At 35.1% G+C, this 27,949-nt stretch overlaps 1 protein-coding gene across 10 annotated transcripts in view; it reads left to right on the forward strand.

Moving 5' to 3' along the window:
* PPIP5K2 (diphosphoinositol pentakisphosphate kinase 2) overlaps positions 1-27,949 on the forward strand; it is a 76,038-nt gene that overhangs the window by 41,171 nt on the left and 6,918 nt on the right. For 3 of the 10 annotated variants that reach the window (XM_061152103.1, XM_061152096.1, XM_061152097.1), the window contains exons 19-28: positions 6,770-6,897; positions 7,482-7,596; positions 13,157-13,264; positions 14,930-15,046; positions 17,544-17,711; positions 19,981-20,154; positions 21,446-21,518; positions 23,188-23,307; positions 24,179-24,241; positions 27,689-27,829. In XM_061152103.1, the coding sequence (XP_061008086.1) occupies positions 6,770-6,897; positions 7,482-7,596; positions 13,157-13,264; positions 14,930-15,046; positions 17,544-17,711; positions 19,981-20,154; positions 21,446-21,518; positions 23,188-23,307; positions 24,179-24,241; positions 27,689-27,829 (1,207 nt within the window). The remainder of the gene's footprint in view (positions 1-6,769; positions 6,898-7,481; positions 7,597-13,156; positions 13,265-14,929; positions 15,047-17,543; positions 17,712-19,980; positions 20,155-21,445; positions 21,519-23,187; positions 23,308-24,178; positions 24,242-27,688; positions 27,830-27,949) is intronic. The other 7 variants (XM_061152100.1, XM_061152101.1, XM_061152105.1 and 4 more) reach the window with 5 other exon arrangements.

The raw sequence follows: 27,949 nt of genomic DNA on the forward strand, positions 1-27,949 counted from the left end.
ATGTTCACCATGTCCTTGTAATGTAAATATTTATAATGAATTTTTAAAGCTTTGTAATTAAAAGAAACACTAAAGATTAAAAATGGTAAGGAAAAGTTTGAGATATTTACCTCGCTTTTTGGTTTGACATTATTATGCAGAAATGGGATTTCCTCTTTTTTAATGCACAGTTGAATTCAGTTAGTTAAATTTTGTTACTAAAGTCTTCATAAATCTAAAATCATAGACATAGACTTTTTCAATCACTGAACAAATAACTAAAGTTGTAAACATTTAATTATAATGAAGCTGTAGTTTATAATAAAAAATGAGAAATTTGCATGTTTACTTGACAAAGATATTTCAAGCTTAGAGACTGGATGACTCAGTCAAATAATGTATTAGTTTGGCTAACTTAGATTGAAAGAGTATCAGTATCTTTGTAAGAAAAAGGTATATGTATTCTGCTATGCCTCAGAAAAAATCTGCTTTCACTCTTACGTTGCATTAATTGTTACAACTATGCTTTGTGAATTAATCACGTTGTTGTTGCTCAGTGGCTAAGTCATGTCTGACTCTGCAACCCTATGGACTGCAGCACACCAGGCTTCCCTGTTCTTCACTACCTCCCAGAGTTTGCTGAAATTCATGTCCATTAAGTCACTGATGCTATCTAACCATCTCATCCTCTGCCATCCTCTTCTCCTTTTGCCTTCAGTCTTTCCCAGCATCAGGATCTTTTCTTATGTATGATAAACATGATTTATTACTTTTAGTTACTTTAACAGTTAATAGTTGTGATTATGGTATGTATTTTTGCTGTGATAGACTCAACTTTTCAGCCTCAGTCCTTTAAAAATGATACTTAAAAAATACCCTGGCAATCCAGTGGCTAGGACTCAGCATTTGCACTGCTGAGGGCCTGGGTTCAATCCCTGCTTGGGGAACTAAGATCCTGCAAGCTGTGTGGCACAGCCAAAAAAAAGAAGGTACTTTAAAAATAGTCACAGTGGGATGTGACGTCAAGCATCATGGCCATGTAACATGCTCGCTTTGTCTATCCCCTTCAGTCTACAACCAGTAAAATATATACAACTCAACAAAGGTGCCTCTGCTTAACACACCAGGGTACCACAAAATTCTGTCCCTCTTAAACCTGAAAGTAGCTGGGCTAGAAAACAGAGCACGTGCCTGTGTTCCCAGACCTCTGGTCCTAGTTGGCTGAGCCTTGAGCCTCAGAGAACGCAGGAGCTTTAGGGGCGGTGGCACACACACCTCCAGCGTCTCACCTGCGGTGGCACCCGTGGCTGCGGGGGACTGGGCGTTAGCGGTCCTGGGGCCTGCCGCCCCATCCTCCCAGCCGTGGAGGTCCTCCCACTGTGGAGGTAAGAGCTGCAGCTCTCACCACCAGCCGTGGCAGTGCCCATGAACACTAACAACCCTAGACATGAAAGGGGTTCCTGTGATCCTGGCTTCCTTCCCCCAGCTCTTTGTCCCCTTGTAGGGGCGAAGCCTGAGACCTAGGAGACCCTGGACGCCGTGGAGGGGCTCCCTTTCCCGGCGGCCTGGGCAGAGACCCTGGCAGCACCCAGAGAAACAAGGCACCAGCAACCCTGGAGACAACAGTAGGGACAAGGACACTGGGTGACCACACCTAGCAGGTGCAGTGGAGTGTCAGAATTTTGTTTCTCAAATACAACCGGTGACTTAAGAAAAACCAGAAGCTTGTGCTATGGTGCCACCTACTGGAGGAGAGATCGAGATTGCCCGGAGAACTATCAGTAACCTCAGATATGAAGATGACACCACCCTTTTGGCAGAAAGTGAAGAGGAACCAAAGAGCCTCTTGATGAACATGCAAGGGGAGAGTGAAAAAGCTGGCTTAAAACTCAACATTCAGAAAACGAGGATCATGGTATCCAGTCCCATCACTTCATGCAAACAGAAGGGGAAACAGTGACAGACTTTATTTTCTTGGGCTTCAAAAATCACTGCAGATAGCAACTGCAGCCATGAAATTAAAAGATGCTTGCTCCTTGGAAGAAAAGCTATGACAAACCTAGACAGTATATTAAAAAGCAAAGACATTATTTTACCGACAAAGGTCTATCTAGTCAAAGCTGTGGTTTTTCAGTAGTCATGTATGGATGTGAAAATTGGACCATAAATAAGACTGAGTGCCAAAGGATTGATGCTTTTGAACTGTTGTGTTGAAGACTCTTGAGAGTCCCTTGGACGGCAAGGAGATCAAACCAGTCAATCCTACAGGAAACCAATCCTGAATATTCACTGGAAGGATTGATGCTGAAGCCGAAGCTCCAATACTTTGGCCACCTGATACGGAGAGTCGACTGATTAGAAAAGACCCTGATGCTGGGAAAGACTGAAGGCAGGAGGAGAAGGGGATGACAGAGGCGATGGTTGGATGGCATCACCGACTTGGACAGGAGTTTCTGTGAGTTTCTGTAAAGCCTGGGAGATGGTGAAGGACAGAGAGGCCTGGCGTGCTGCAGTCCACGGGGTTGCAAAGAGTTTGTGACTGAGCAACAACTGAAGAAGAGAACAAAAACTAACAAATGGGGTTACATCAAACTAAAAAGCCTCTGTACATTAAATATGGAAAAGACAAATTACCAAATGAGGAAAGATATTTGCAAATCATATATTCAATTTGGAGATAATAATAAAAATATGTGAAGAACTCCTACAACTCAACAAAAAACCCAAATAACCCAATTAAACAGTGAGCCGAAGAGCTAAGAATTTTTCCAAAGAAGACATATAGCCTGCCGAGAGACTCATGAAAAGATGTTCATCATCACTAGTTATTAGGAAAATGCAAATCAAAAACAGAATGAGAGATCATCTCAGGCCTGTTAGAATCATCTCAGGTTATTAGCAAAAAGGCAAGAAGTAATAAGTACTGGAAAAGATGTGGAGAAAAGGGAACCCTGGTACACTGTTGGTGGGAATGTAAATTGGTGCAGCCACTATGGAAAACAGTTTGGACGTCCCTCAGAAACTTAAGAATAGTACTAGTGTATGATCTAGCTATTCCACTTCTGGGTATTTATCTAAAAAATATGAAGAGAGTAATTTGAATAGATACATACAGCCCTGTGTTCACTGTGGCATTATTTACAATAGCCAAGACATGGAAATTGCCCATTGATGAATGAACGGATGAAGGAGGGTATATAATATTATGGAATATTACCCAGCCATAAAAAAGATATGTGTCATCTTGCCATTTGTGGCAACATGGATGGACCTTGAGGATATTGCATTAAATAAGTCCTTCAGATAAAAACTGATACTATATAATTTCACATAAAAGTGAAATATTAAAATTTTTTAAATAAGTGAGCAAACCAAGCAAAAGAAATACACATTTATAAAGAAAAGAGTAATAATTACTAAAAGGGAAAGGAGGTGAATTGAGTAAAGGGGATCATTTGTATGGTAATGGGTGGAAGCTAAGTTTTTGATGTTGTGCACACTGTAGTTTATACAGAAGCTGTATGCATGAAACATGTTATAAACCAATATTACCTCAGTAGACTGAATAGTAAAAATAGCCTCAATGGTATGATGGACGATAAGGATATTTAAAGATTATAATAATATTTGATATAGCTGAATTATCCTTTGGAAATGTTTAAAATACTTTAGCATTTGCAAAGTTTTTAGAATTCATAATATTTTATATGTATTTTTATATGTACATTTTAATAAATGAAATTTAATTAAAAATAAAAGATTATATTTAATATTAAGATTCTCTTAATTGAGATGGCAACTGAACTGAACTGAGATGGCACACATTTGTTGAAGTTGGAAGATCATTTCTTTGGTTATTTGTAGATAATGAAATGCAGAGAGTTCTTTATAATAGTATTTGCAACATAAATTCCAATACTTATTAAATATGTCACATAATAAACTTTCAAATATCTTCAGCTGTTATTTTAGTCAGTTCTTTTTATGGCAAAAATACTATAATTATAAGAGAACTTGGGCATCTAACAGTTAATTATTTGGTCCTAACTGTTTGTGACAACTTGCTTTTTCAGACCCACAATATATGTCACTGTCTTGAAGGGAAAGAAGTCTTTACTATGAAAATAATATATCTTTGTTGTAAAATTAGAAAATATATGGCCAAAAAGAAATCAATATGGCATTACCAATTAGACAAAAACATTTCACAATTACAGAAAATTCTAAAAGGCCTTTTCCCTTAAAATCATTGACTTTTTTTTTTTTGTAGATTCATATATATAACAAATATGTTCTTTGCAAAGATGGAACCAGGAAAGCATACTGTTTTACAACGTGATTTTTTTTTTTTCTTGGCCTCAAGAAGTTTTTTCCAAATCAGTAGAGCTAAATATACTTCATTTTTCCTAATAGCTGATGAAATACTATTTAACCAATTTTTCACATTTGGAAATGAGGATTCCTTTAATTTCATACACTTTCCTTATGTATATGTCTTTACGTGCAGTTAAGACTATTTCTGTAGCTCCAGATCTCTTTTACCAGCTTTCTTCCAGGCTCTCAGTGTATGAGAGTGACTGTTTACTTGTACCTTGCCCAATAATGACAGAAAAATTTCCTTCGATGATTTTAAATTTCAGCATTTTCCTTTTGTTTGCACATACATATGCAGTTACATACATATTTCATATTTTTCATGCCCAGTTTCTTTATGTTGGTGAGATTACCGCACCAACCAAACTTTTGTGTTTAAAGGTAAACGACCCAAGATGTTCCATTTTCATACATCTTCCATGTGTAATCAGTCAACCTTTTTTTTTATTAGGCAGCTTTGAGATTCGTCCATACTAATTTTTTGTCATCTTGGAAGTACCTGATGTAACCTTTAAATACAGGTGTCCCAGAAAAATCTTGGGGAGAGAATGTATGCCTGTTTCTTCCCTCATTATGTCTACTTTTCCTTCTTTCTCTGTCCCTGCTTCCCCCTTCCTTTACCCCCTTGCTGCCTTCTTCCTCTTGAACCTTCTCTTCCTATTTATACACTCATCACAGATTTTTCTTCAGTTCAATGGCTCAGTCGTGTCCGACCCTTTGCGACCCCATGGACTGTAGGTCGCCAGGCTTCCCTGTCCATCTCCGACTCCCGGAGCTTACTCAAACTCATGTCCATCGAGTTGGTGATGCCATCCAAGCATCTCATCCTCCGTCGTCCACTTCTCCTGCCTTCAGTCTTTCCCAACATCAGGGTCTTTCTAATGAGTCAGTTCTTCGCATCAGGTGGCCAAAGTATTGGAGCTTCAGCATTAGTCCTTCCAATGAATATTCAGGATTGATTTCCTGTAGGATGGACCGGTTGGATCTCCTTGCCGTCCAAGGGACTCCCAAGAGTCTTCTCCAACACCACAGCTCAAAAGCATCAATTCTTCGGCATTCAGCTTTCTTTATGGTCCAGTTACCATTTATGAAGACAGAGACATGAGCAGTGGAAGCTAGACCATAGAATTAAAGATCCCACCTCCAGGTGGAACCCTCATCTGTCCCGCGGCCGACCGCAGAATGTCCCCCTACCTCCTCTCCAGAGCATCATTCCTTCGTATCTGCTGCCAGAGCCACAGTGCCATTCACTCCAAGGACTGACTTTCCAAAATTCCACACCTGGAGTGACCTCTAGTCGCCCAGCATCCACTTTGTGTCTCCAAATTGTGTAGGACTGCAATCTTTTGATTAGTTTCTGAGAAAACGCAATGAAGCATTTCACTTTTTAAATTTAAAGCGACTAATAAAATATGCAGTTGGTCAGCCCCACAGTTTATTTCTTACCTGCCACCAGTACCAGTATTTCTTGTCATTCCCTGGGCTTCAACAAGTCGTATCCTAGCCAGTGTTCAGTCTTACTCCCCAAAATGCATGAAACACTTTTCTCCAGGATTTTGGTGAAGGGTGGGCTGTGTCTAATTTTGCTGACGCATCTCCCAGATTTCAGAGAACTGCCAGCTTTGCCATGAGTCAAAGCTTAAAGATCTAGTTCTGCTGTTCAGTTTATCAAACCAAAGCTCATTGGAAAAATGATGTATAGTGTTACTTGTTTTATTATAGCAATTTCCTAATTAAAGCAGTTAATTAATTAATGCAAAAAATTATTTTTTCATGTCAGATCATTTTCTCCTCTATCCCTGTGAACTGTAATTTTTATTACTATTATAATTACTGTTATCTTAACACTTGATTATAATTTCTCATAAATTTAGTTAACTTCTAATGGCAATATAGCTCATTAAATTTGATAATTTCATGGCATTTTTGGCTCACCACTCATTAAAACTTTGTATTGGCCAAAGACTAAAATAATTTGTTAACCTTTTTAATCTTTGACATTCAAATAAACAAAAATATCATGGCTTCAATACGTATTTCTTTATGTTTATTGACTATTTGTTCTATGCTTTACTAGTTGTGCACTTAATCCATCTTTCTTCTAGGGTTGTTTCTACATTTAATACCTTATCGAGTTGAACACTTATCATAACGGTTGCATTCATCAGTCATCCTCTCCTCTTTAGAAATTACTTGTTTTTTCAGTTCCACCAAAAAATATTCTTCTAATTACACTGAATAGTTTGGGGACTAATATACTTGAAGTTATAGAAATGTAAACTAGGAATTGTGTAATGTTCAAAAAAGGCTTAATAAAAATATTTGTTACTCACTAAAATTCTTAAATTTAGTAATACCTTTATTGGAGTTCTTTATTATTATACCCTTTTTCTAATAGTGTGTATTTTCTGCTCAGGAATATGGTATAACTAAAGCTGAAAAACTGGAGATTGCCAAAGGCTACTGTACTCCTCTAGTTAGAAAAATTCGCTCAGATCTTCAAAGGACACAAGATGATGACACTGTAAATAAACTCCATCCTGTGTAAGAGACTGTACTGGTATTTAAGTCTATAGGCATCTGTTTTTGCATACTTGAAATCTAAATTTCTGTTGTTCCTGTGACTAAGGCAGAAGTGTATCACTTGGTACACCATGGAAATACAGATCACATAGATGTTCCTAATAGGGAACTTTTCAACCTGTATTCTTTTTGGCTCCAAACTGGAGGAAAAAACTGAGGGACACAGGGAAAGGGGCTGTGTGTTACCATTCACATGCGATCATCAGTGATCATCCTCATTCAGCAGCATTAGCATCTGTGAGCTCCTTTAGCGCTGTGATCTTTCATTATTAATAAAGGTGCTTACATGACCTTCTTACAGTGAACTTGACTAATACTAACTCTTCTTTGACTAATCTCAGTGGTCTCAGTTAGTTTCAGTTATCTTCATGTTAGAGAAATGTCTACTAAGAACACCTCAATTTGTGATTGAAAGAGTGATAGATTGACTTACTATGTTCTTTTACTTCTAGAAAGATTAAATTCCATTTTACAAAATAATTTCAGTACTTAATAAGTCTTAACTGTACAGTTATGTTTCAACACTGTCTGCTTCTGACTTTTAGGTATTCCAGAGGTGTTCTGTCACCTGAACGTCATGTCCGTACCAGATTATATTTCACCAGTGAAAGTCACGTACATTCTTTACTGTCTATTCTTCGCTATGGTGCCTTATGCGACGTAAGTAGAATAAGTTACCTCAATCTACTTAACAAATATGTGTTACTGAATTTGTAATCAAATCACTGACATCATTTTTTATTGTACAGTTTTTAATAATTCATTATTTGCCATCATTTGTCAAGAGTCTACTGTTTACCAAGCACTGTGTTAGATGTTGGAGATAATGACTTGTTTTCTTCCTTTTGGAGAAAACTCCTTTAGGCTAACAATAATACAAAATATTCTAAGTGATCTACAAGCCGGTGACAGAAAGATGAAGAGAAGCTGATGAATTTGCATTATTTAGGGGTTAAAATCGATAGGATTTGGTGTTTGGACGTGTGACTCTTACTTACTGTAACATAATAAATCAGTACCAAAGCTTACTGGCTTAAAACAAGTACAGGCATTTTTTTTTCTCTGTCATGGTTAAATGCTTGACTTGGGTCATTTAGGCATTGTGTCTCTCATGAGATTGCAGTCAGACAGTGGCTGGAGCTCAGATCACCTCACAGCTTTTTTCTCACGTCTAGTTCTTACTGTGCTGATTGTCAGGTGGGGGCTCAGCTGGGGTCATGGACCAGAATACCTACCATGGCCTCTTCATGTGACCTCAGAATACAGCGTATCCCTCAGAAGATAGCTGCTGAGCTCCAGAAGTGCACTAAGAGAAAAAAGAGCAAGCACAAAGCATTTTTAGGATCTAGCCTACAAGGTTGCGTGCTTTGTTTTACCAAGCATTTTTGGTTGAAGTGGTCACAGAGATCCATCCAGGTTCAAGGAAGGGGAAATAGACGCATAGTACTAGATGAGTGGAATGTCACTTGTCACTCACTGTAAGATGAGGCCTTGGGATTGGACATATTTTGGCTGCCATGTTTGAAAAACAGGGTCTGTCACAGTATGTTACCATACAGTCCACATTTCTCCCACGTGCAGGATTCACTTAATCTCCTCCACAATATTCCTCTAGGCTTACCTATTATAGCATAAACTTGATCTCCAGGATCTCCTTATCTAAATAGTCCAGATATGGGTGGGACTCTTTGGGCAGAACCCCTTGAGTGCTCAGGAGAACTCAGTCTTGTTTCAGAGACCTGTGAAATGAAGACACCAATTATCTGTCTGTCATATATTTGACATACAGTATTGAGAAGCATAGAATAACTGCTGTAGGCAACCTTTTCAAAAAGAGGGGAAAACAGAAGTTACACCACGGTCACTGGTCCATAGCAGTTTTGAAGTGTGCCTAGGTACTTAATGCCCATTCCTTAATCAGGGCTCTGTCATGCTACTGGGAGTTGTTTTTAATGGTTCATGGCTTTATACTTTTGATTCTTGATGGCTTCATCTAGGTCATCCTTCCTTCTCCATAAAAAGTAGCTCATGCTTGCAGCTAAGTAGTTTTTTTAACCTGCTTCCTGCCCAAAGAAGTTTGGAGATCCAAAGGTCTGTTTACTTTTAGTTCAAGATGGTATAATTAAAAAAAAAAAAAAAGGAATAATTTATAATCTACTCTATTAATTCATTCCCACAGATCTCTTAAGAGTAAGTCTGTTTGTACATTGGACTCCCTCTTTGGCTGCTGAGAGAGTACTCAGCAGTCTTTATTGTTTAATAGGGAGTATCTGAGAGACATGCTCATATGATCCTGAGAAGTCATCGTGTCTTTGAAAAATCTGTGAGCCCCAAGTCTTTCTGAAGCCTTAGCAAGTGTTTTTACCATAATACCCATGTTTTCATGACAGATTCTTGTGTTTCCATTCTTCCTAAAAGCCACTTTTTAACTATAGCATTGTTTACTCTCTGGAGAGGCTGGAAATAAGAAACAGTTTTATTTCTGATTCCTGCAAGTCTTGGTTCCTTTTTAATTAACCATTTCCTATAGCTTATCTCCCTCTCCTCAATGTTTATCAGAGGCAACAAGAAGAATCTTGGTGGTGTTTTCAGAATTTTTTCAGGAAATCTTGGTAGCTAGTTCGTTGAAATCCACTATCTACAAGCTATAGTATTTCTATATTTTATGCCACTACGTAGCAAGCATTTTTTATCCTATAGTTTCCAATAAGGTTTTTTTAACCCTCCTATGATCCCTCACCAACAGTCTCCTCAGTGTCCTTTAGGCTTTCATTAACACTCTTTTTGAGGCATCTTAACTTGCCTTAACACTCTCCTTGAGGCCCTTCCTGTGCTTACAGGTATGGAAAGTAAGAAAGGAGAGTCAAGGAAGGTTCCCATATTACCAGCATAGGATCATCTACAAAATTATCCATCATTCACTGAGATGAGTAACATTTGCGGAAATATCAGGCGTTAGAAGGAAAGCAATGAGTTTAGTTTTAGACAGCTTGAGTTTGAGGCGCTAGTTCTCAAGAGAACTCGGTCTCATTTCAAAGACCTATGAAATGAAGACACGAATTATCTGTCATACGTTCAACATACAATAGTGAGATAAACAGGTGAAGATAAATCAAGTGAAGATGACCAGTAGCATGTTCATATGTAAGGCTAGAGGTGTGAGCTGAAGTCACAAGAGTTCGGAAGCCAGCACATTAATGATGGCTGAGGCAGCAGCTGTTGATGAGATTCCCAGGAAGTCTGTATTTGAAAAAGTGAGAAAAATGACATTTTAGATATTAGCAGTAGAAGTGCTAACCAAACAGATTTAGAAATTATAATACCCCTTTCTCAGGACACTCAAACCACAGATTATCTAGAATACACTGTCACTTCTATTATATATCAAAAATATCTTTTCAGCCATCTCTAAGCTACCAAAAAATAAGAATTAAAAAATTGACTTATATATATACATATATATATATATGGGTATATACATTTATGCACATCTATAAAAAAGTAATCCTTAAAAGAAAATGAATTCAACTTTGGATTCTTTTGTACTTATTAAAATAAAGGGCAGTGAGATATACATGAAGATTTGGCATATGTCTCTTGATTCTTAATCTCTTATCATTGGGCCTTGATGAATAGTTATTAACAGAGTTACCCTAAGGCTGTGTAAGTGTTCCATTCCCATCAACTTTTCTAATTCATCTGTTCTTTCCCCTTTGTTTTTCTTTTTTTATTCCTTAATGGAATAGCAAAGTGGCATCCCTTGACTACATATGCAGATTATGTGTGCTCAGTCACTCAGTCATGTCCAACTCTTTGTGACACATGGACTGTAGCCTGCCAGGCTTCTCTGCCCATGGGATTTTCTAGGCCAGAGTACTGGAGCGGGTTGTCATTTCCTACTCCAGGGCACCTTCCCGACCCAGGGATCAAACCCACGTCTGTTGCATCTCCTGCGTTGGCAGACGGATTGTTTACCATTGAGCCACCTGGGAAGTCCATGTGGATTAGTGAAGCTTTAATTAAAGAAACAGAGAAAAAAAATGACTCCTAATTAGCAAAGGCAAGAGCTTATATATCCGTTAATAATGATGGAATTGTTTTGAGGGGGGAGAGATACATTTCTTATGTGATCACCCTTTAACCTTGCACTTAATTATAAGATAGAAAGAACAGAGGATATGGAAATGGATAGGAAGCCTATGGTTGGAGAATAAAAGTGAATGATGGATAAAATTGTCGCAGATAAGATTGGAGAGCCATTCCAGGATTGGGAAGCCCTTGAAATGTTTTAAGCAAGGAATTGAATGGCTTTGGTTGCTGTGTAGGCATTAGATAGGTAGAAGGATGTGAGGAAGCCAGCTAGGAGGCTGTCTCACAGTGATCTAAAGAGTGTGGTAGCAGTTGTATGTATTGCATTCAGCTACATTTCTAAAACAAAAGCTGGATAACTCCACTGCCATAAAAACCTGGGCTTCTGGGGTTTAAAACAATTAAAGTGAAAATTAAGCTGTATACCAAAATGATGTCCTGTTTGCTAATTTTAAAACTTTAAAAAATTTATTTGAACCATAATTAATTATCCCAACTCATATTATCTTAATAAGAGCCTGTAGCTAATATAATTAAAACCTTATATGGTCTCTTCCCAGTTGAGATTTTTCATTTTTCAATGTAGACTTGGTAAAAGCTGTCTCTCCATAATAGATTTTTTTTTAAAGATTTATTGAGGAAATAAGATTATAAATAAGATTACAAGGAATATATTTAATGATCCTTAATTGTTTAAAAAAGATTTTTATGAATTCTTGCATATTAATTGTGTTTAAGAAGATGCTACAAAATATTTTGTTTTATCTTTTCATTACAGCAGACCTAGCAAAGTCTGTATCTGTACCACTGAATTAGATATTACATGGTCTTCTTAATAATGCCATATCACAGAATCTAATAGATCTTTTCAATCTTGAAAATTTTTAATATTTAACTTAAGCCCATCACTTACAATCATTCACATCTAGTGGTATTCAGTAATGCTATGCTAATTTGTTTTTCCTATCAATTTTGAAAGAAAATGTATATACATCTTTGCACATACCCCCTCCTCAAACATAGACACACACACAAACACACAGATGCAGTTTTTACTGTGGAGTGTTGCTTAAGTTGGGAGCAACTGTTCTAGAGCATTTAAATGTGTTAATAGCCATTTGTTGAAATGAGGCTTAAGTATACATGTAATTACACAAATTACATGATATTGCTTTAACTTTACTTTCCAAAAACTTGGAATGCTTTCTCAGAGATAGACGATATCCAAATTTAAAAAAGAAATATGTGTGGAATTAAAAAAAATCAGTGTGTGGGCTTGACTTTTGGCTTTTACATATCAAATTTTATTTTTTCTTAAAACACATTCTATACTAAAGCCGAAACTCTTATATACTCTCAGTGTATATACAAAACCCTCATATACAAAAAAATTGTTGGGTGCGTTTATATATTTGTAATGTTTATGACATGAGATGAAGGACATTATCTCTGATATACATAAGATTTCAGTAGACCTTGTCGATTATTGTAGAGTTTGAACTTTGAGTAGTTTTGCCTTTTGAGATAGAATTTTCTACTTTGAATGCTTGTAATACATGTTCTGTAAGGTCCCTTTCAGTTCTGAAGCTCTTTAATTACATGTTTAAAGACCATTGATTCTCTAAATGATGGTGGAGTGATTTTAAGAATGAAGGAGATGGTTTTAGGAATCTGCCTGTGCTTTCTCCTGCTGATTGTTTTAAAAATATCTACAGTTTAAAAAACTACAGTGGAATGAGAGATATTTAATTATAGTCATTACTTTCATGGGATAGTGTTCTGTTTATGAAGCATGACACTATATTAGTTACATTGGAACTTAAGGTTAACAACTGCCCCTTACCCTCAAAATTCAATTAATAGGTATCATATCTCAAGATAGTCTTTATTTTTACTTTCTATGAGTTACTAAAAAAAAAAAATACCACTAGAGTTTCTAATACTACTGGTAAGAGAATTAAAATTATTTAAGCTTAGGTGATATATTAAATTTAAATTAGTGGAGTTATTTTGAAAGATTGTGGAAGTATTTCATTTGTGTATGTCAGTTAGGATTAAATGAGCTGTCATAATGAAAATAAAGTGATTTTCAAGGAATATGAGAAAATGCTTACTATATACTTTTGTTCAGGAATCAAAGGATGAACAGTGGAAACGAGCTATGGATTATTTAAATGTTGTCAATGAACTCAACTACATGACTCAGATTGTTATCATGCTGTATGAAGATCCTAACAAGGTAACAGAGTTCTTGATTTGCATGTGTTCAGTCGCTAAGTTGTGCCCGACTCTGAAACGCCATGAAATGCAGAACACCAGGCTTCCCTGTCCTTCACTATCTCCCTGAGTTTGCTCAAACTCGTGTCCGTTGAGTCGGTGATGCCATCCAACCATCATCCTCTGTTGTCCCCTTCTCCTCCTGCCTTCAATCTTTCCCAGCATCAGGGCCTTTTCCAATGAGTCAGCACTTCGTGTCAGGTGGCCAAAGTATTGGAGCTTCAGCAGCAGTCCTTCCTGTGATTGTTCAGAGTTGATTTCCTTTACAATTAACTGGTTTGATCTCCTTTCTATCCAAGGGGCTCTCAAGAGCCCTCTCCAGCACCACAGTTAGGAAGTGTCAGTTCTTCAGTGCTCAGCCTTATTTATGGTCCAGCTCTCACGTCCTTACATGACTACTGGAAAAACTATAGCTTTGACTATATAGACTTTGTCGGCAATGTGGTATCTCTGCTTTTTAATACACCATCTAGGTTTGTCGTAGCTGTTCTTCCAAGGAGCAAGCATCTTTTTAATTTCATGGCTGCAGTCACTGTATGCATTGATTTTGGAGCACAAGAAGATGAAATGACACTGTTTCCACTTTTTCCCTATCCATTTGCCATCATGTGATAGGACCAAATGTCATGATCTTCGTTTTTTGAATGTTGAGTTTTAAGACAGCTTTTTTACTCTCCTCTTTTACCTTTATCAAGAGGTTTTTTAGTTCCTCTTCAGTTTCTCCCATCTGCATATCTGAGGTTGTTGATATTTTTTCTGGCAATCTTGATTCCACCTTGTGATTCATCCAGCCCAGCATTTCATGTGATGTACTCTTCATATAAGTTAAATAAGCAGAGTGACAATATACAGCCTTGATGTACCTGTTTCCCAGTTTGGAACCAGTCTGTTGTTCCAGGTCCAATTCTGACTGTTGCTTCTTGACCTGCATACGGGTTTCTCAGGAGGCAGGTAATGTGGTCTGGTATTCCCATCTCTTTAAGAATATTCCAGTTTGCTGTGATCCACACCATCAAAGGCTTTAACATAGTCAGTGAAGCAGCATTAGATGTTTTTAAAATTCCCTTGCCTTTTCTATTATCCAGTGTATATTGGCAATTTGATCTCTTTGGCCTTTTCTAAATCCTGCTTGTACATCTGTAAGTTCTCAGTTCACATACTGCTGAAGCCTAGCTTGAAGGATTTTGAACTATTATTAAGGATTATCTTGCTCGCATGTGAAATGAGTGCAGTTTTGTGGTAGTTTGAGCATTCTTTGACATTGTCTTTCTTTGGGGTTGGAATGAAAACTGACCTTTTGCGGTTGTGTGTGGCCACTGCTGAGTTTCCCAAATTTGCTGGCTTAATGAGTGCAGCACTTTAACAGCGTCATCTTTGAGGGTTTCAGATAACTCAGATGTAACTCCATCACCTCCACTAGCTTTGTTCATAGTGATGCTTCCTAAGGCCCTCTTGACTTCACACTCTGGGATATCTGACTCTAGGTGAGAGACCACACCATAGTGGTTATCTGGGACATTAAGAGCTTTTTTGTACATTTCTTCTGTTTATTCTTGCATGTGTTACCAGACGTAAATCAATAATTTGAAGTTTCTCATTTTGAAGATGTTCTATAATATTTTTTTAGGATCTTTCCTCTGAGGAACGCTTTCATGTTGAGTTACATTTCAGTCCAGGAGCCAAAGGATGTGAAGAAGACAAAAATTTACCCTCTGGCTATGGATATAGACCAGCTTCAAGGGAGGTAATGAAGATGAAATTTTCATTGCATAGTTACTGCAGTCCTAAATTTAAATGTGACTTTAAGAATTTTCTGTTACATACTGTAATTCTTATCTCAACTACTAAATAGCAAGGTGGTTTAAACTTCTTGAGGTATGGTTTGGATTGATACACTTTTTTAAGCATATTAGAATTTTATATTTTCTCCTTTCTCTAGATTTTTTGGGGGATTTTTAAGATCATTATTTAGAATGGACAACTATAGTTTCTGTTTTTGGCTGTTGTTTTACTTGAGGACAGTCCATGCTTTACTAAACACTTGGAGTTAATTACCGCATTTTAATTCTTATAACCTTACAGAGTTAAATATGTATTCAGCCTTAAACTTTTTTTTACTACTAAACTATGATACATATTGGTAAACACTCCTAAATCATAAGTGTGTAGTTTAATGATATATCACAAAATAAACACAGTTGTAAAACAGCTAGCTGGGTCATAGAATAATATCATTTGAGAAGAAATAGTTGTGTCCCTCAATATCATAACCTTCCTCCTTTCTCCCCAAAGATAACTACTATCTTGACTTCTGGCACATAGATTAACTTTGTCTACTTTTGGACTTTATATATAAATGAACTCACAAAACGTGCTTTTTTAGGGATGGGAAGTGGATTTGGCTTCTTTCATTATGTGTTTGAAATTCATCTGTTCTTCATTTCTGTTGCCATGTAGTATTACATTAAATAAATATGGTGCAGTTTGTTAATCCATTTCACTGTGATGATCATTTGGTTTGTTTGCAGTTCAGGGTTTGAAGATGGATGCTTTTATGGACATTCTTGTTCAGGTCTTTTTCTGAGCATATGTATGCATTTCTTTTGGATAAAATGTATAAAATTGCTGGGTTATAGGGTATGCATATGTTCAGTTTTTAAAAATACAGTCAAATAACTTTCCAAAGATACTGCCATGTCTTTATCAGCACTTCGTATGATTAGTGTTTTTAATGAGTTGTTTGGCAACTCATTTGTGTCTTAAATTTACATTATCCTCACGACCAGTAAGGATTAGTACTTTTTCTTACATTCATTGGCCATTTGATTATGTTTTTTGTGAAGTGCTACTGGCTAGGACCAGTATAGTGCTGAGTAGAAGTATTGATAGCAATCATCCTTGTTCATTCCCAGACTAAAGCAGAAAGTAATGTTTAGGGATTTTTATTGAAATTAGATAACCTCTGCAGATCATGTTGAGAGACATAACACTTCTTCTAGTTTTCTCTGGACATAACACTTCAGAATTGAATCTTCTAGTCCTAGGACTTGGTATATATATCTCTGAATTTAGTTGGCTATTCTTTATATCTTTTTGATAAAATTGTTTTAATATCTTTTATTTGTCAGGTTAATTGCTAAATTCTTTTTTAATGTTGTCATAAATGACTCATTTAAATTTTATTTTGTTTGCTATTTTCAATTGAATTTTAACTCATTTTTGTATAAAGATTTTATAACTAGCAACCTTACTGTATGCTGTTTATTCATTCTGATAATTTATCCAGTCATTTTAATTTTCTATGTATATGATCATATCTCTGAATGATGACAGATGTCCAGTAAAATGTTGAGTAGATTTCGTGATGATGAGCATTCTTCTCTTTCAGTGATTTATTATTAACTGTGATGATTTTTTCTAGTTTTCAGATATACCTTACCTGAGTTGAAGTTTATTTTTTATACCCCTTAGTTTAATGAAGGTTTTTACATACTTTGGCTTCTTTTAGCTAACGTATATTTGTGAGGTTCACTGATGTAATTAGTTCTGGTTTGCCCATTCTTACTGCTTTAAAATATGTGTTTCACTGTATGACCATGTCCCAATTTATCCATTCTATTTAGATGAATATTTAATATAACCTTTTTAAACTTAACCTATTTTCTGTACTATACTTTGAGACTCTTATATTTTTGGGACAATATCTTATTCATCTGAGTCTTGACACATGGTAGTACTCAGTAAATAGTCAGTGAGTCGTCAAATGATTGTTATTTAAGTGTGCAGTCATCACATTTGTTAGAAATATTTGGAATAGAATTTGAATTTTCTATAACCAGATATTGTTTCAGTTTGTGCTTGAGTTGATGACATTACTGGTAACAAAACTGACCTATTTTTTTTTTTTTTTTTACTGTCATTTATGAATATTGCTTATTTATTTGGGCATTGGATGAAATTTTACTAAGCATTTTGTTTTATATGGCTTTTTAATTGTCATTTTATTATTTCATTTATCCAGAGAGTATATGTATTTCTTGAAGTTAGGAACTCTGTCATCTGTCTTAAAATACCCAGAATAATACTAGATTTTCATAAGAATTCAGTTATCAATCCATTTGAATAAGTAAACTTGTATATATGTACTTCAAGCGACGATAGCAGTTGGTGGTTTAATTTGTTCATCTAAAAAGAGTGATTTGTTTTATCTGAATTTATTATGTTATATTCTTTCTGCATAGAATGAAGGAAGGAGAGCTTTTAAAATTGATAGTGATGATGAACCACATACTTCTAAAAAAGATGAGGTTGATCGAGCTGTGATATTGTTTAAGCCTATGGTATCAGAGCCAATTCATATACACAGGAAGTCTCCACTTCCAAGATCTAGGAAGATGGCTACAAATGAAGTAAGTATATTTGTCAGAGCATGTTTTTTTAATGAAGTAAACTAACTATATTTTAATAAAACAGAAAAGAAAATACAGCTTTAATTATTAAGCTTGGGAACCTACCAGATTTTTAACTGTCAATTTTATCAATTTTTCAAATAAATTTTTTAAAATGTAGAGGCAGAAAATACAAAGATTACTTTTAGAATTTGGAGCTTTATAGATTTCATAACAAAGTTGAATATAAGTAGTAAAATAAGGCCTTTCTAAAAACTGATCCATTTTTTGCCTGGTCACTTTAGGTTAGTCTAACAAAGAACTTTTAAAAAAATCTGATTTAATGGGTCAGGAATAATTTTTGGTTAAAAGTAGTGAGGAATTGACAGACACTTCAGCAACAGCTGATTCCAGTGACACTGTAGGTTAAGATGTGACATTCTAAATTGTTAAACTGATTGTAAAAGTCAGAATAGGAATTTGAAAATTTGATGCTGTAATTGAAAAATTTACCTTTGTACTTAGATCTATAATTAAATAACTTAGGCTAATTCTTATGCTAACAAAATAACATTTAAGTAGTTACTAAAATAACATTTAAAAGGAAAGTTGAGCAGTTGGAATGAAGTTTGTTAAGTAACATCTTTAACATCTGGGATACATTTTTATTCTTTAAATACCTTCATTTTGGGTTATTTATATTTTCTATAGGATGATTCATCTCTGATATGAAATCAGTGCTTATATTTTCTAAATTCTCAAGTAAAAGTGTAAAGATAGGAAGCACCATCAACTTTTAAGCTAAAATATTTTTTGATGATTAAATACGCCAAATCTTGTTAGGTATACTATATAGCAGTTGGTAAGTAAGAACATACACACCAAAAAAAGAATATGCTCGTTTCTCTCGCCCCAAATTATACAGGCATATGTGCTTTTGAGTCTCCCAATTCAATAATTATGCATAGGAAAAGCATCATCTAAATAAAATAGATTGTTGTAGTTTTATAATAGAAAGTGCATACTAGTTAGGGTTTCCCATGAATGGGATATTTTAAGTTAATTATAAAAGAGGATGATTAACAATTATAGAATTTGGGGTTATTTGCTCTAATAGCTTAATTTAAGAATGAGAAACCTGGGGTTATTTTCATTTATCTTTAATTTCAGAAAATTGGTAAATGACATTTATTAATATAGCCTAAAATATCATTTGTGTGAGGGCAGTGATTTTGATGATTTTGAACAAAGCAATCTGTAATTTATCAGGTTGTTTAGAATTTCACCATTAAACCTTTTTCTGCACTCCAAAAAATGTCTGTAACACTGATACAGTAAATGTATTCCTTGACTGCATTTTCCAACAGAACTGTATTTGTGAAATCTTCAACAAAATCACTGCCCTTTGTTTACTCTTAAAACACAGAACACAGTGCTAAACCTTTTTCTCATAAATATTTAAATAGTTGCTTTCAAGCGATTATTTCTATGCCATGCTAAACTTTTACTTCCATAAGGTAAATTATTCAAGTAAAACCTTGAAGACTTTTTCCAGCGTCCATCATCTCCATGGATATCAGAAGTTTGTACTTCCCAAAGACACACAGAGAAAAAGACTATTCTCTTCATTTTGTGCAAGTAGATTTTACTATGTCCTCACTGTCTGAAACCTGAACATGCAAACATGTAAAATGAGAATGTTTGCTGCATGTTTTGTCTACTGAACTCTACAAATAATCTTTGGAAGGAGTAAATAAATAGCATAGAAGTGTAGACAAGTGCAATTTGAATCCTTCATCTTATGATCTCTAATATTTTTGTCTGGCAAACAACTTTTCCTTTATACATTATATACACTGGAAGTCTCTTTAACCCTTTGAAGGATTCTTTAGTGCTTTGGGTTGAAAAGTTTACCCAGTATAGCATAAAACCTCTTGAATATCTAAAATTAAGCAGAACACGTTCAAATTTTTAACATTGCCAAGATAATTGTTAAAATCTTTCCAGTTCTAAGAGAGAAGACAACTATTAAGCAGTATAAATATTTTGTATTTTAAGATAAGAAAGTAATTGTCATAATTGTTATTACTCACATTTAGATTTATAAGTGAGTCCTATCAATTTCTCAAATATTAAAATATTTGGCTCCCAAATTACTGTTTAATAGTTTTTTAAAAAATTGGTAAGCACAAACAAACTGTATTTTTTTTTCTTTCTGGTCATTTGGCTCTGTTGTATCTAACTTTGCATGCTCTGCTTTTTTTTTTTTTGCCCCTTTTCTCACTTCCAGGAAGAGAGCCCCCTGAGTGTGTCTAGCCCAGAGGGTACTGGTAGCTGGCTGCATTACACCAGTGGTGTGGGCACTGGGCGTCGAAGACGCAGATCAGGGGAACAAATCACCTCTTCCCCTGTCTCCCCCAAATCACTGGCTTTCACATCCAGTATTTTTGGCTCATGGCAACAGGTTTTTAAACTTTACTTCATTAAACATTTTTCCTCCCCGCATTCAGAGCAACAAACAGCTGTCTTGGAGGACATCTAATCCCTTATATTTTACATCAGAGTAAATCCTTCCGTTTTTTAATTTTGAATTCATTTTGAAACGCTTGTGATGTCTGACAATATTTTGAGGGAAAGAAACCACTTACATTGCTTGTGTTTAGCATTTTTACTGGAGGGGGTTAAATATCCAGGATTTTAAAATTAGTCAATAAAATTTACATTCCTGGAACTTTAGCTTGTTAATAACATTTTTTTAAAAGGAAAGACATTGTTTCTAATTGTCCTTTAAAATATTCAGAAATAAAGTTATGTAATTTGATAGTAAGGAAATTTAATAACCTTTTCCTCCATAATTGAAAAATAGATTCCATTTGGAATTTGCTGAGAACCTGAAAATTTTTTTTCAAATATCCAGATTTATGTGGCCCTGTGTTAATTAGCAGGATACATCTAATACTGGTGATTCTCTCCCTCACTTTGTATTATCTGAAAGTATCTTAATTACATACAATATGGTGGTTTTTTTTTTAGCTGTATATTATCTTAATACTTTCTTTAAGATAAAAGGGGACAATGTATACGTGACCATCAACAATATGCCCCAACAAAAGGAGTCAAAATAAATGACTTCAGAAGGACTTTTTGTGGTGACATTTGGAAACTTAAAATACTGTGGGTTTGGGGGATTTTTCACAATGGAAGGTCTGCTGTTACACATGACTTTTCCAAGAACTTCAGCAATTTCCTTTTGGAAATACAATGCATTGATTATAGGAAAAGGGATTATGGTATCCATTAAGGCTGTGAATATTCAAAGGTTACTCTGATAAAGCCTGTGCATGGATCAGTAATTGTATGGTGATCTCAACAGTCTCTGTCTGTCTTTTCTATTGTTTGTGATTGTTTTCTCCCCCTTCAAATACAGGAGCTGTTTAAGAGTGGGCATTTGGCTTCTTTTAAGGGAGAGTGAAATTATATCAGTCTATATTAATTGTTTCTTTTCATCTGTCTTGTTTCATACGTGATATTTATTCTGAATGCCTGCTTCGCACCACTTCATTGCAAGGACCTCATATGAAATGGACTCCCTTCACAAGGGGATCTTGCATGATCTTTCATATCTTGTGTATTTCTACTAATATTTATCATACAGCTTATTAACCTTTGTCTGTCTGAAACAGGCTGCAAATGAAGTATGGACATTTTGGTTTATTTTACTGTTTTACTTCATTTATTTTGCTTTCCTTCTGCAGGTTGTATCTGAAAATGCTAATTACTTACGAACACCAAGAACTCTTGTAGAACAGAAGCAGAACCCTACTGTAGGTATGTGGTCTGAAGGAAGTTGTATTCCAAACCTGAGACTCAGGATTTTGCACACGTGTAAAACTCTTCAGAGGTGAAAGCATGACCAAATGCTATGCTTTAGTGTTTATGTAACATGCACTAATTCAGAAATGTTGAGTTGTAAAGCTGGAAATATACAGTAAAGTTTTGATGAAATGAACAAGAAATGACATTAATTTTGTTTTATAATGCTTTCAAGTGCCCATAACATAAACTGCTCAGTCTAATTGCCAGTGCTCATTTTTAATCTAGCTCTGTAAGTTAAAATCCCAGCATGTTTTAATTTAGGAAGGAAACTTCATTTTCCCAGTTGATAAAGTTGAAAATAGGCTAGTGCATACAAAAAGAACCTACTTTTCTGGTTAAAAAATTTTTCAAGTAGAGAGTATTTCACTTAAAATTAGTTTACCTAGTTATTTACCTGTCTAGGTATACTAGTGATCTTTTTGGTCATCCCTTAGAGAAAGCCAAAGCAAAACTAATGTTTAGTGGCAGTGCTGATTTTTTTATTGACCTATAGAACATAATTGGTTCTTTGCGAACACTCAAGCAAAGCAATATTGAAGAAAACCTTTCTAAATTTATTTTGGCTTTAAAATCATTATTGATAAACTGCATCAGATAATGACATTTTCTGTAAATAATTATCTAAATCAGTTTAATAACAACAAATTTCATAATGTTTTAACTATGTATGTACTATTATCTCTATTCTAAGTATATGAATGGTCCCTTGATGCCTACCTACTTGAAAAATCTTTCTTTAATTATGCATATGTTACAATGATACCTTTTGATATCCCCGCGGTATTTTGCCAGATACACACACACACACACACACACACACACACACACACACACACACACACACACACACACACACACACACACATATTACTCCTTTCTTTATTTTGCCAGATACACACACACACACACATTACTCCTTTCTTTACATATTGTAATGTATCTGATAAAAATTTACTTAATCCCTACCTAATGGTAAAAGGTTTCCTTGGTTATAAAGACTTTTACTACAAGTTAAGCATCAAATTGGGCTTCTTATTAATTAAGATCTTACGTTTTTTAAGTATTAGAAATTTAGAGTGATTTAGGCCTGAATGACCACACTGTAAAAGGAATTGTTTCACCTGGCCTTCTTGCAAATAAGTAAACTTTGATTTACTTTATTTCATAACAGATATTGATAACTCACATTCAGGGGCATCAGGAAAGCTTCTTCATTCACAGATATACATTCAAAAATATTGATTTAATATTATTTAATTTGTGCTAGGAGAGGTTTTCTAATATTGCCTGCTCATACAAACTGATTGACAAAATTCCTTATCATCCTAAATTAATTGTTATGATAGTGTTTTTTAATACTTTTAATATGTATATGTCTAATTATTGTGTGGGTATATTATTTTCCTCAAAGAACATTTTCTCCAGTGTAAAATGCCTCCATTTGTACATATGGTAAATGGTGGTGGTGACTGTATTAAGTTGACATTATAAGTGAATTGTGAGCCTGTTGAGGGCACTGCCAAGTGCGTGTGGTAAGAGCCGTGTTGTTGCATGCTGCATGCGTCCCCATGTGAACAGAAGAACACCCGTTGTTGTGTGTATTTTCTCTAACTCCCATCAGGGTCTCACTGTGCGGGCCTGTTTAGCACCTCGGTGCTCGGGGCTTCTTCAAGCGCACCTAACCTACAGGATTATGCTCGTACTCATCGTAAAAAGCTGACCTCTTCTGGCTGCATAGATGGTATGTGCACACATGCACACACAGAACCATACCTGCACCCATGCACACATCCGTGAGCATACGATACTTCTCAAAGGCAAGCCGAAGGCCACTGGCGGGTGCAGACAGGATCCCGTCACCCTTTGCCTGAGCGACTACCAGGGTGCTCTGTTATCCACTCCTTAGGTCCACCTTTCATCAAGCAGTTAATCACAGTTAGACTTACAGTACTTGTTCAATGAGTATTTCATTGAAATATGAAATTTAGAACTGTATCACGTATATTCTTTTAAATAGCTAATAAGCCATTGTATAAAGAATAAATCTTTCTTTGTTCTCTTAAACATTTTTTATTCTTAACCCTTATTTTACTTCTAAATAAAGTGAATGGAATGTTTACAAGAAAACATATTGGCATTATTTTTGTAAGAATAAACATAAGGTGAGAGTATTTTAGGATCGCTAGGTGAAGGAAATCTCACTGTTGTTAATGCACCTTGAGTTTTAATATTCAGAAAGTCTCTTGCGGCTCATCAAAGCATGCCCCTTTTGTTAATAGGAGTACTTACTAGCCCTTTTGAAATTAGCTTTATCTAAAACTTTTTCTCATGTATCCACAAGTTCATTTTAGTTAGTAAAACATGGATTTATCAGAATTGCCAGCTCATCCTGCTTTTCTTTCTTTTGTATATTTTATTGAACACTTTGCCTCTATCATCAAGCCATTTTACTTCTTTTAACAAGTATTTGGCTTATTTCCCTCTCTCATTGTCCCTTCTGCATGTCACCTAATTCTAACCTCCTTATATATTTGTTTTTCCTCCTCTTTTTTTAAGTGTCCTTCTTTTGGTAGCTGTTACGAATTTCAGGTACCTGTTTTTCTCTTTCTCAGACGCCACACGCGGTTCTGCTGTTAAAAGGTTTTCTATCTCATTTGCTCGACACCCAACCAATGGTACGTTTTGCTTTTATTTTAAAAGATAATCCCCTGCTTCATCCTTTTTTATTTTTCTTTGATTTTAAAATGTGGGATATACAGTATCATACATTTCTCAATCCTTAATTTCAATTGGCATACAATTCTAACTTATTGTTCACCCCAAATATTGATACTGTCTAACTCCCTTTTTCAGCTATAATTTACGCAGTGATTTAGCACTACTCATCAAACTTTTAAATGACCACAGTGATGAGTTTTAATACTTAATTAGCACCTAAAAGTTCCTTCTGATTTCTCAAGTGATCAATCTACATAATTTTAAAAATGAAACAATAAATATTATTTATTTTCTTTTTAATTCTTAGTAAGTTAATGATCTTCTTATGAATTTCTCTTCTGATCACATGATTGTTTCATTGAGCTATTTATCTAAAATACGGGATCATATCTGTCAAATAGCCAAATGAGATGTGTCCTTGAAAAGTTCTTGAGAACCAGGGGATGCAGGTTTCACTGTGTAACATTATTGATCCCTGACTGTCTAAAGCAAAACCCAGTTTTGCCTAGAGCACTCTGAAAACATCATTCAGCATTCACTTAGTCCTGCCATGGCCGTGTGGTTTGCCACTGTCAGGCAAACAGTTTCGGGAAGGGTCCCTTGCTTTTTGTTAGAATTTGGAGGGCTACTCACAGGAAGATGATTAGGCTAAAAATCTAGACAGCTGGTTCAATTAAATTCAGTATTTGAGCCTGAAGAGGAAAATTGTGTGGCCATTACTTACACACAGAATTTTGCACTATTACAGGTTTCTTACATAGAGTTTTTTTCTTGTGGGACAAAGGAATATTTACTAATCATTAAAAAAAAAAAACTCAGAATCAAAGAATTTCAAAGAAAACCTACATGTTTTCACTTTTATTCAGTGTGAAGTTGTTTTTAATCCCTGCAACTTTTTTTCTTTTTCTTTTTAATTGTAAGTATGTCTTTCAAAAATTCAAGTCAGGTTTTTCAGAAACTTTTATGAAGCTCAAGGATTGAACACAAGTTTGTTGTCATTTCCCTCCTTCTGAATCCTTTTAAGAGGACACCTAAGTAACAGTGCACTAATACTTCTTGAAGGTGGAGTATGAAGATCCAATTCTCAACAAGTGAAAATTTGGCCTTAAAGCTAAATATTCTTTTCCTCCATTGTATCTGTTTATATGCATCTTTTTGAAGAAAAAGACCCTTATTTGATACAGCTACAGCTTCTAAAGAACCAACATGTGTAAGAACTTCTTAGAAGAAAACTGAAGTCACAAGAAAAACAAAAATCGCAAAATTCTGAAGAAGAGATGTTGAAGGTTTAAGACTGACTGTAGTTTTTGTGCAGAGTGCTTATGTGTTATTGTGCCAGTATTGCAAGTTTTATACAGGAGAAATCTTTGCCTATTGAAGCTTAAAAAAAAAGCCTTTGTTAAGTTTAACAGAAAATAATTTTATATTCTTTTGATGTAGGCTTTTTTAAAAAAATGTGGATTTTTCCACACATTGTGTGACTTGATGCTTATAAAATGCATCCCTTTCAACTCTAGAAATATTTCTCTTGGGTTTTCAAATTTTCTTTCTTTTTTTTTTTTTTTTTTGCTGTGTTGTCTGACCTGTCCTATGAATTGTCATTTGACTCTTTCTTTTACTTTTTATTTTCCTTAACTTTTATGTTTTTTCCATCTTAACACATATCATGGACTTAACCCCTCCCCTTCATCTTTAGTTCAAGGAACATGGTGAAACAAGTATCTTCTGACAGTGCTTTACCTTATTTTCTGGGCCTCTGTGCAGAACACCTACACCTCTATAGGTGCTGGTCCGTTTCCTCTGTGGAGTTTCTAGGCTCCAGTGGTATGTTTCTATAGTTTCTAAACATGACAGCAAGGCGGCTTTTTAAATTGCTGCGCTAACCCTTTCATTGTGCATTAAAGAAAAAGTTCACTATAGATAGATGGAAAAAGATGCAGTCCAAAGGGACTCGATTATATTGTCATTTGCCTGTTAACAAAATTTAACAAGCAAATGCAGGAAAATAGTTTTACAAAAAACTAATAACCATTCTGAGGAAAGGATTTTTTTAAAAAGCCACAATGTTTAATGTAATGCAAGGAAAGGGTTTGCGCTTTTTTGCATGAATCTTGTAATTTAAAAAAAAATGTAATACTTGTGCAAGCCTAATTTCTTTAGTGCTTAACGTAGGTGCTTTAGCTGCTATTATGGTATTATAGTTTTGTTTTAAGTATATGTAATGTTCTGTCATGCTTTGGTTTGCCCCTGGAAATCAAACATACCAGTTTTGTAAATCCTTTGGTTGTTTTCATTGAAAAATTAGATTCTCTTTTAACTAGAGTTTCCCTATTCCAACTAAGAATTAGACAATTCTTACATCAGTATTTTCTCCCCAAATCAAATATAAGTCAGTGTTAAAATGAGCACATGTCTATTGAAGCAGAAAGTTTTCCAATCAACTTAAGTTTAATTAATTTTTATTTTAAGTTAAAAATATTAGACTTTATATAGAAACTAAACATTAAAAGTATCTCTTTTTGGAGGAAATAGATGCAGAAAGACTTGGTATTTTAGTTGTATCTAAAAACAATTTTAAAAGCCATTCAGTTGAATAAAATGTAAATAAGCAATGTTTATAAAAAAGTAAATAATCTAGGTCCTATTTGTTTAAAGAAGCTGTATATTTAAGTGCTTTGGTTTCATGGATGGTATTAATACATACCTGCATGGTTTGTTTCATGAAATTTTTGTATTTGTGCCATTGTTGAATGCAGAAATATTTGTATTTTGTATGGCTTTTTACTTGGCCTGACTTCACTCAGCTAGCAATTTCCAACAATAGGATTAATTGTGTTAATTCAGTCAAGGTAGGTGAAATATGTTTTGAAATTTTAATTTCAGCATAAATGAATGGATGTTGCTTTGGGGTCACACTAGAAGTGTTGTTGGCCTTGGTATGACTAGAAAAGTATTTAAAATCACTCTTCATAAGCAATTACTTAATTGTTTTTCAACAAGAAGTTACCTTTAGCATTCCAGCATCAGGGACACATGGCATCAGCTTATTCATCTATCAAATAGACCTGATTTTAAAAAGTAAAAACCATGAAAACAGTGTATTATTTTTTTTTTTTTTATTCCCCCAGGTTTTTAAAGCATTACTCTTAGATTTTCCAAATACAGAATGAATCGTGTGCATGCTGAATCTTGTGATTATATTTAAAATGAAGTCTCTGTCACATCTTGTTCCGGCCCCATACTGCATAGCATCTGGTGTCATGACTTCAGAGATCGTGTGTGTTTGCCTGTGGTAGATTGAAAAGACCTAAACTGTCCAGTTCTAAGCAGTGATCTTTTTCAGTTAATGAATTCTAAGATATCCAACTTTTGGTTTTGGTTTTGTTTTTGTTTTTTCCCCTCAGGTTTTGAATTGTATTCGATGGTGCCATCTATTTGTCCTCTAGAAACGCTTCACAATGCCCTGTCCTTAAAGCAGGTGGATGAATTTCTTGCTTCCATCGCTTCTCCATCAAGTGAAGTTCCACGGAAGACCCCTGAAACTTGTAGGAAAATTATTATTATTTGATTTTTAGACAGTAAATTTTATCTGAATATAAAAGAATTATGAAAATATAAATTCAAGTAGTGATAGTAAGTAGAATTTTAGGAGAGAAAGGGGTATA

Source organism: Dama dama, chromosome 9 (assembly GCF_033118175.1).
Source record: "Dama dama isolate Ldn47 chromosome 9, ASM3311817v1, whole genome shotgun sequence".
In the NCBI taxonomy this organism is placed as follows: Eukaryota; Metazoa; Chordata; class Mammalia; order Artiodactyla; family Cervidae; genus Dama; species Dama dama.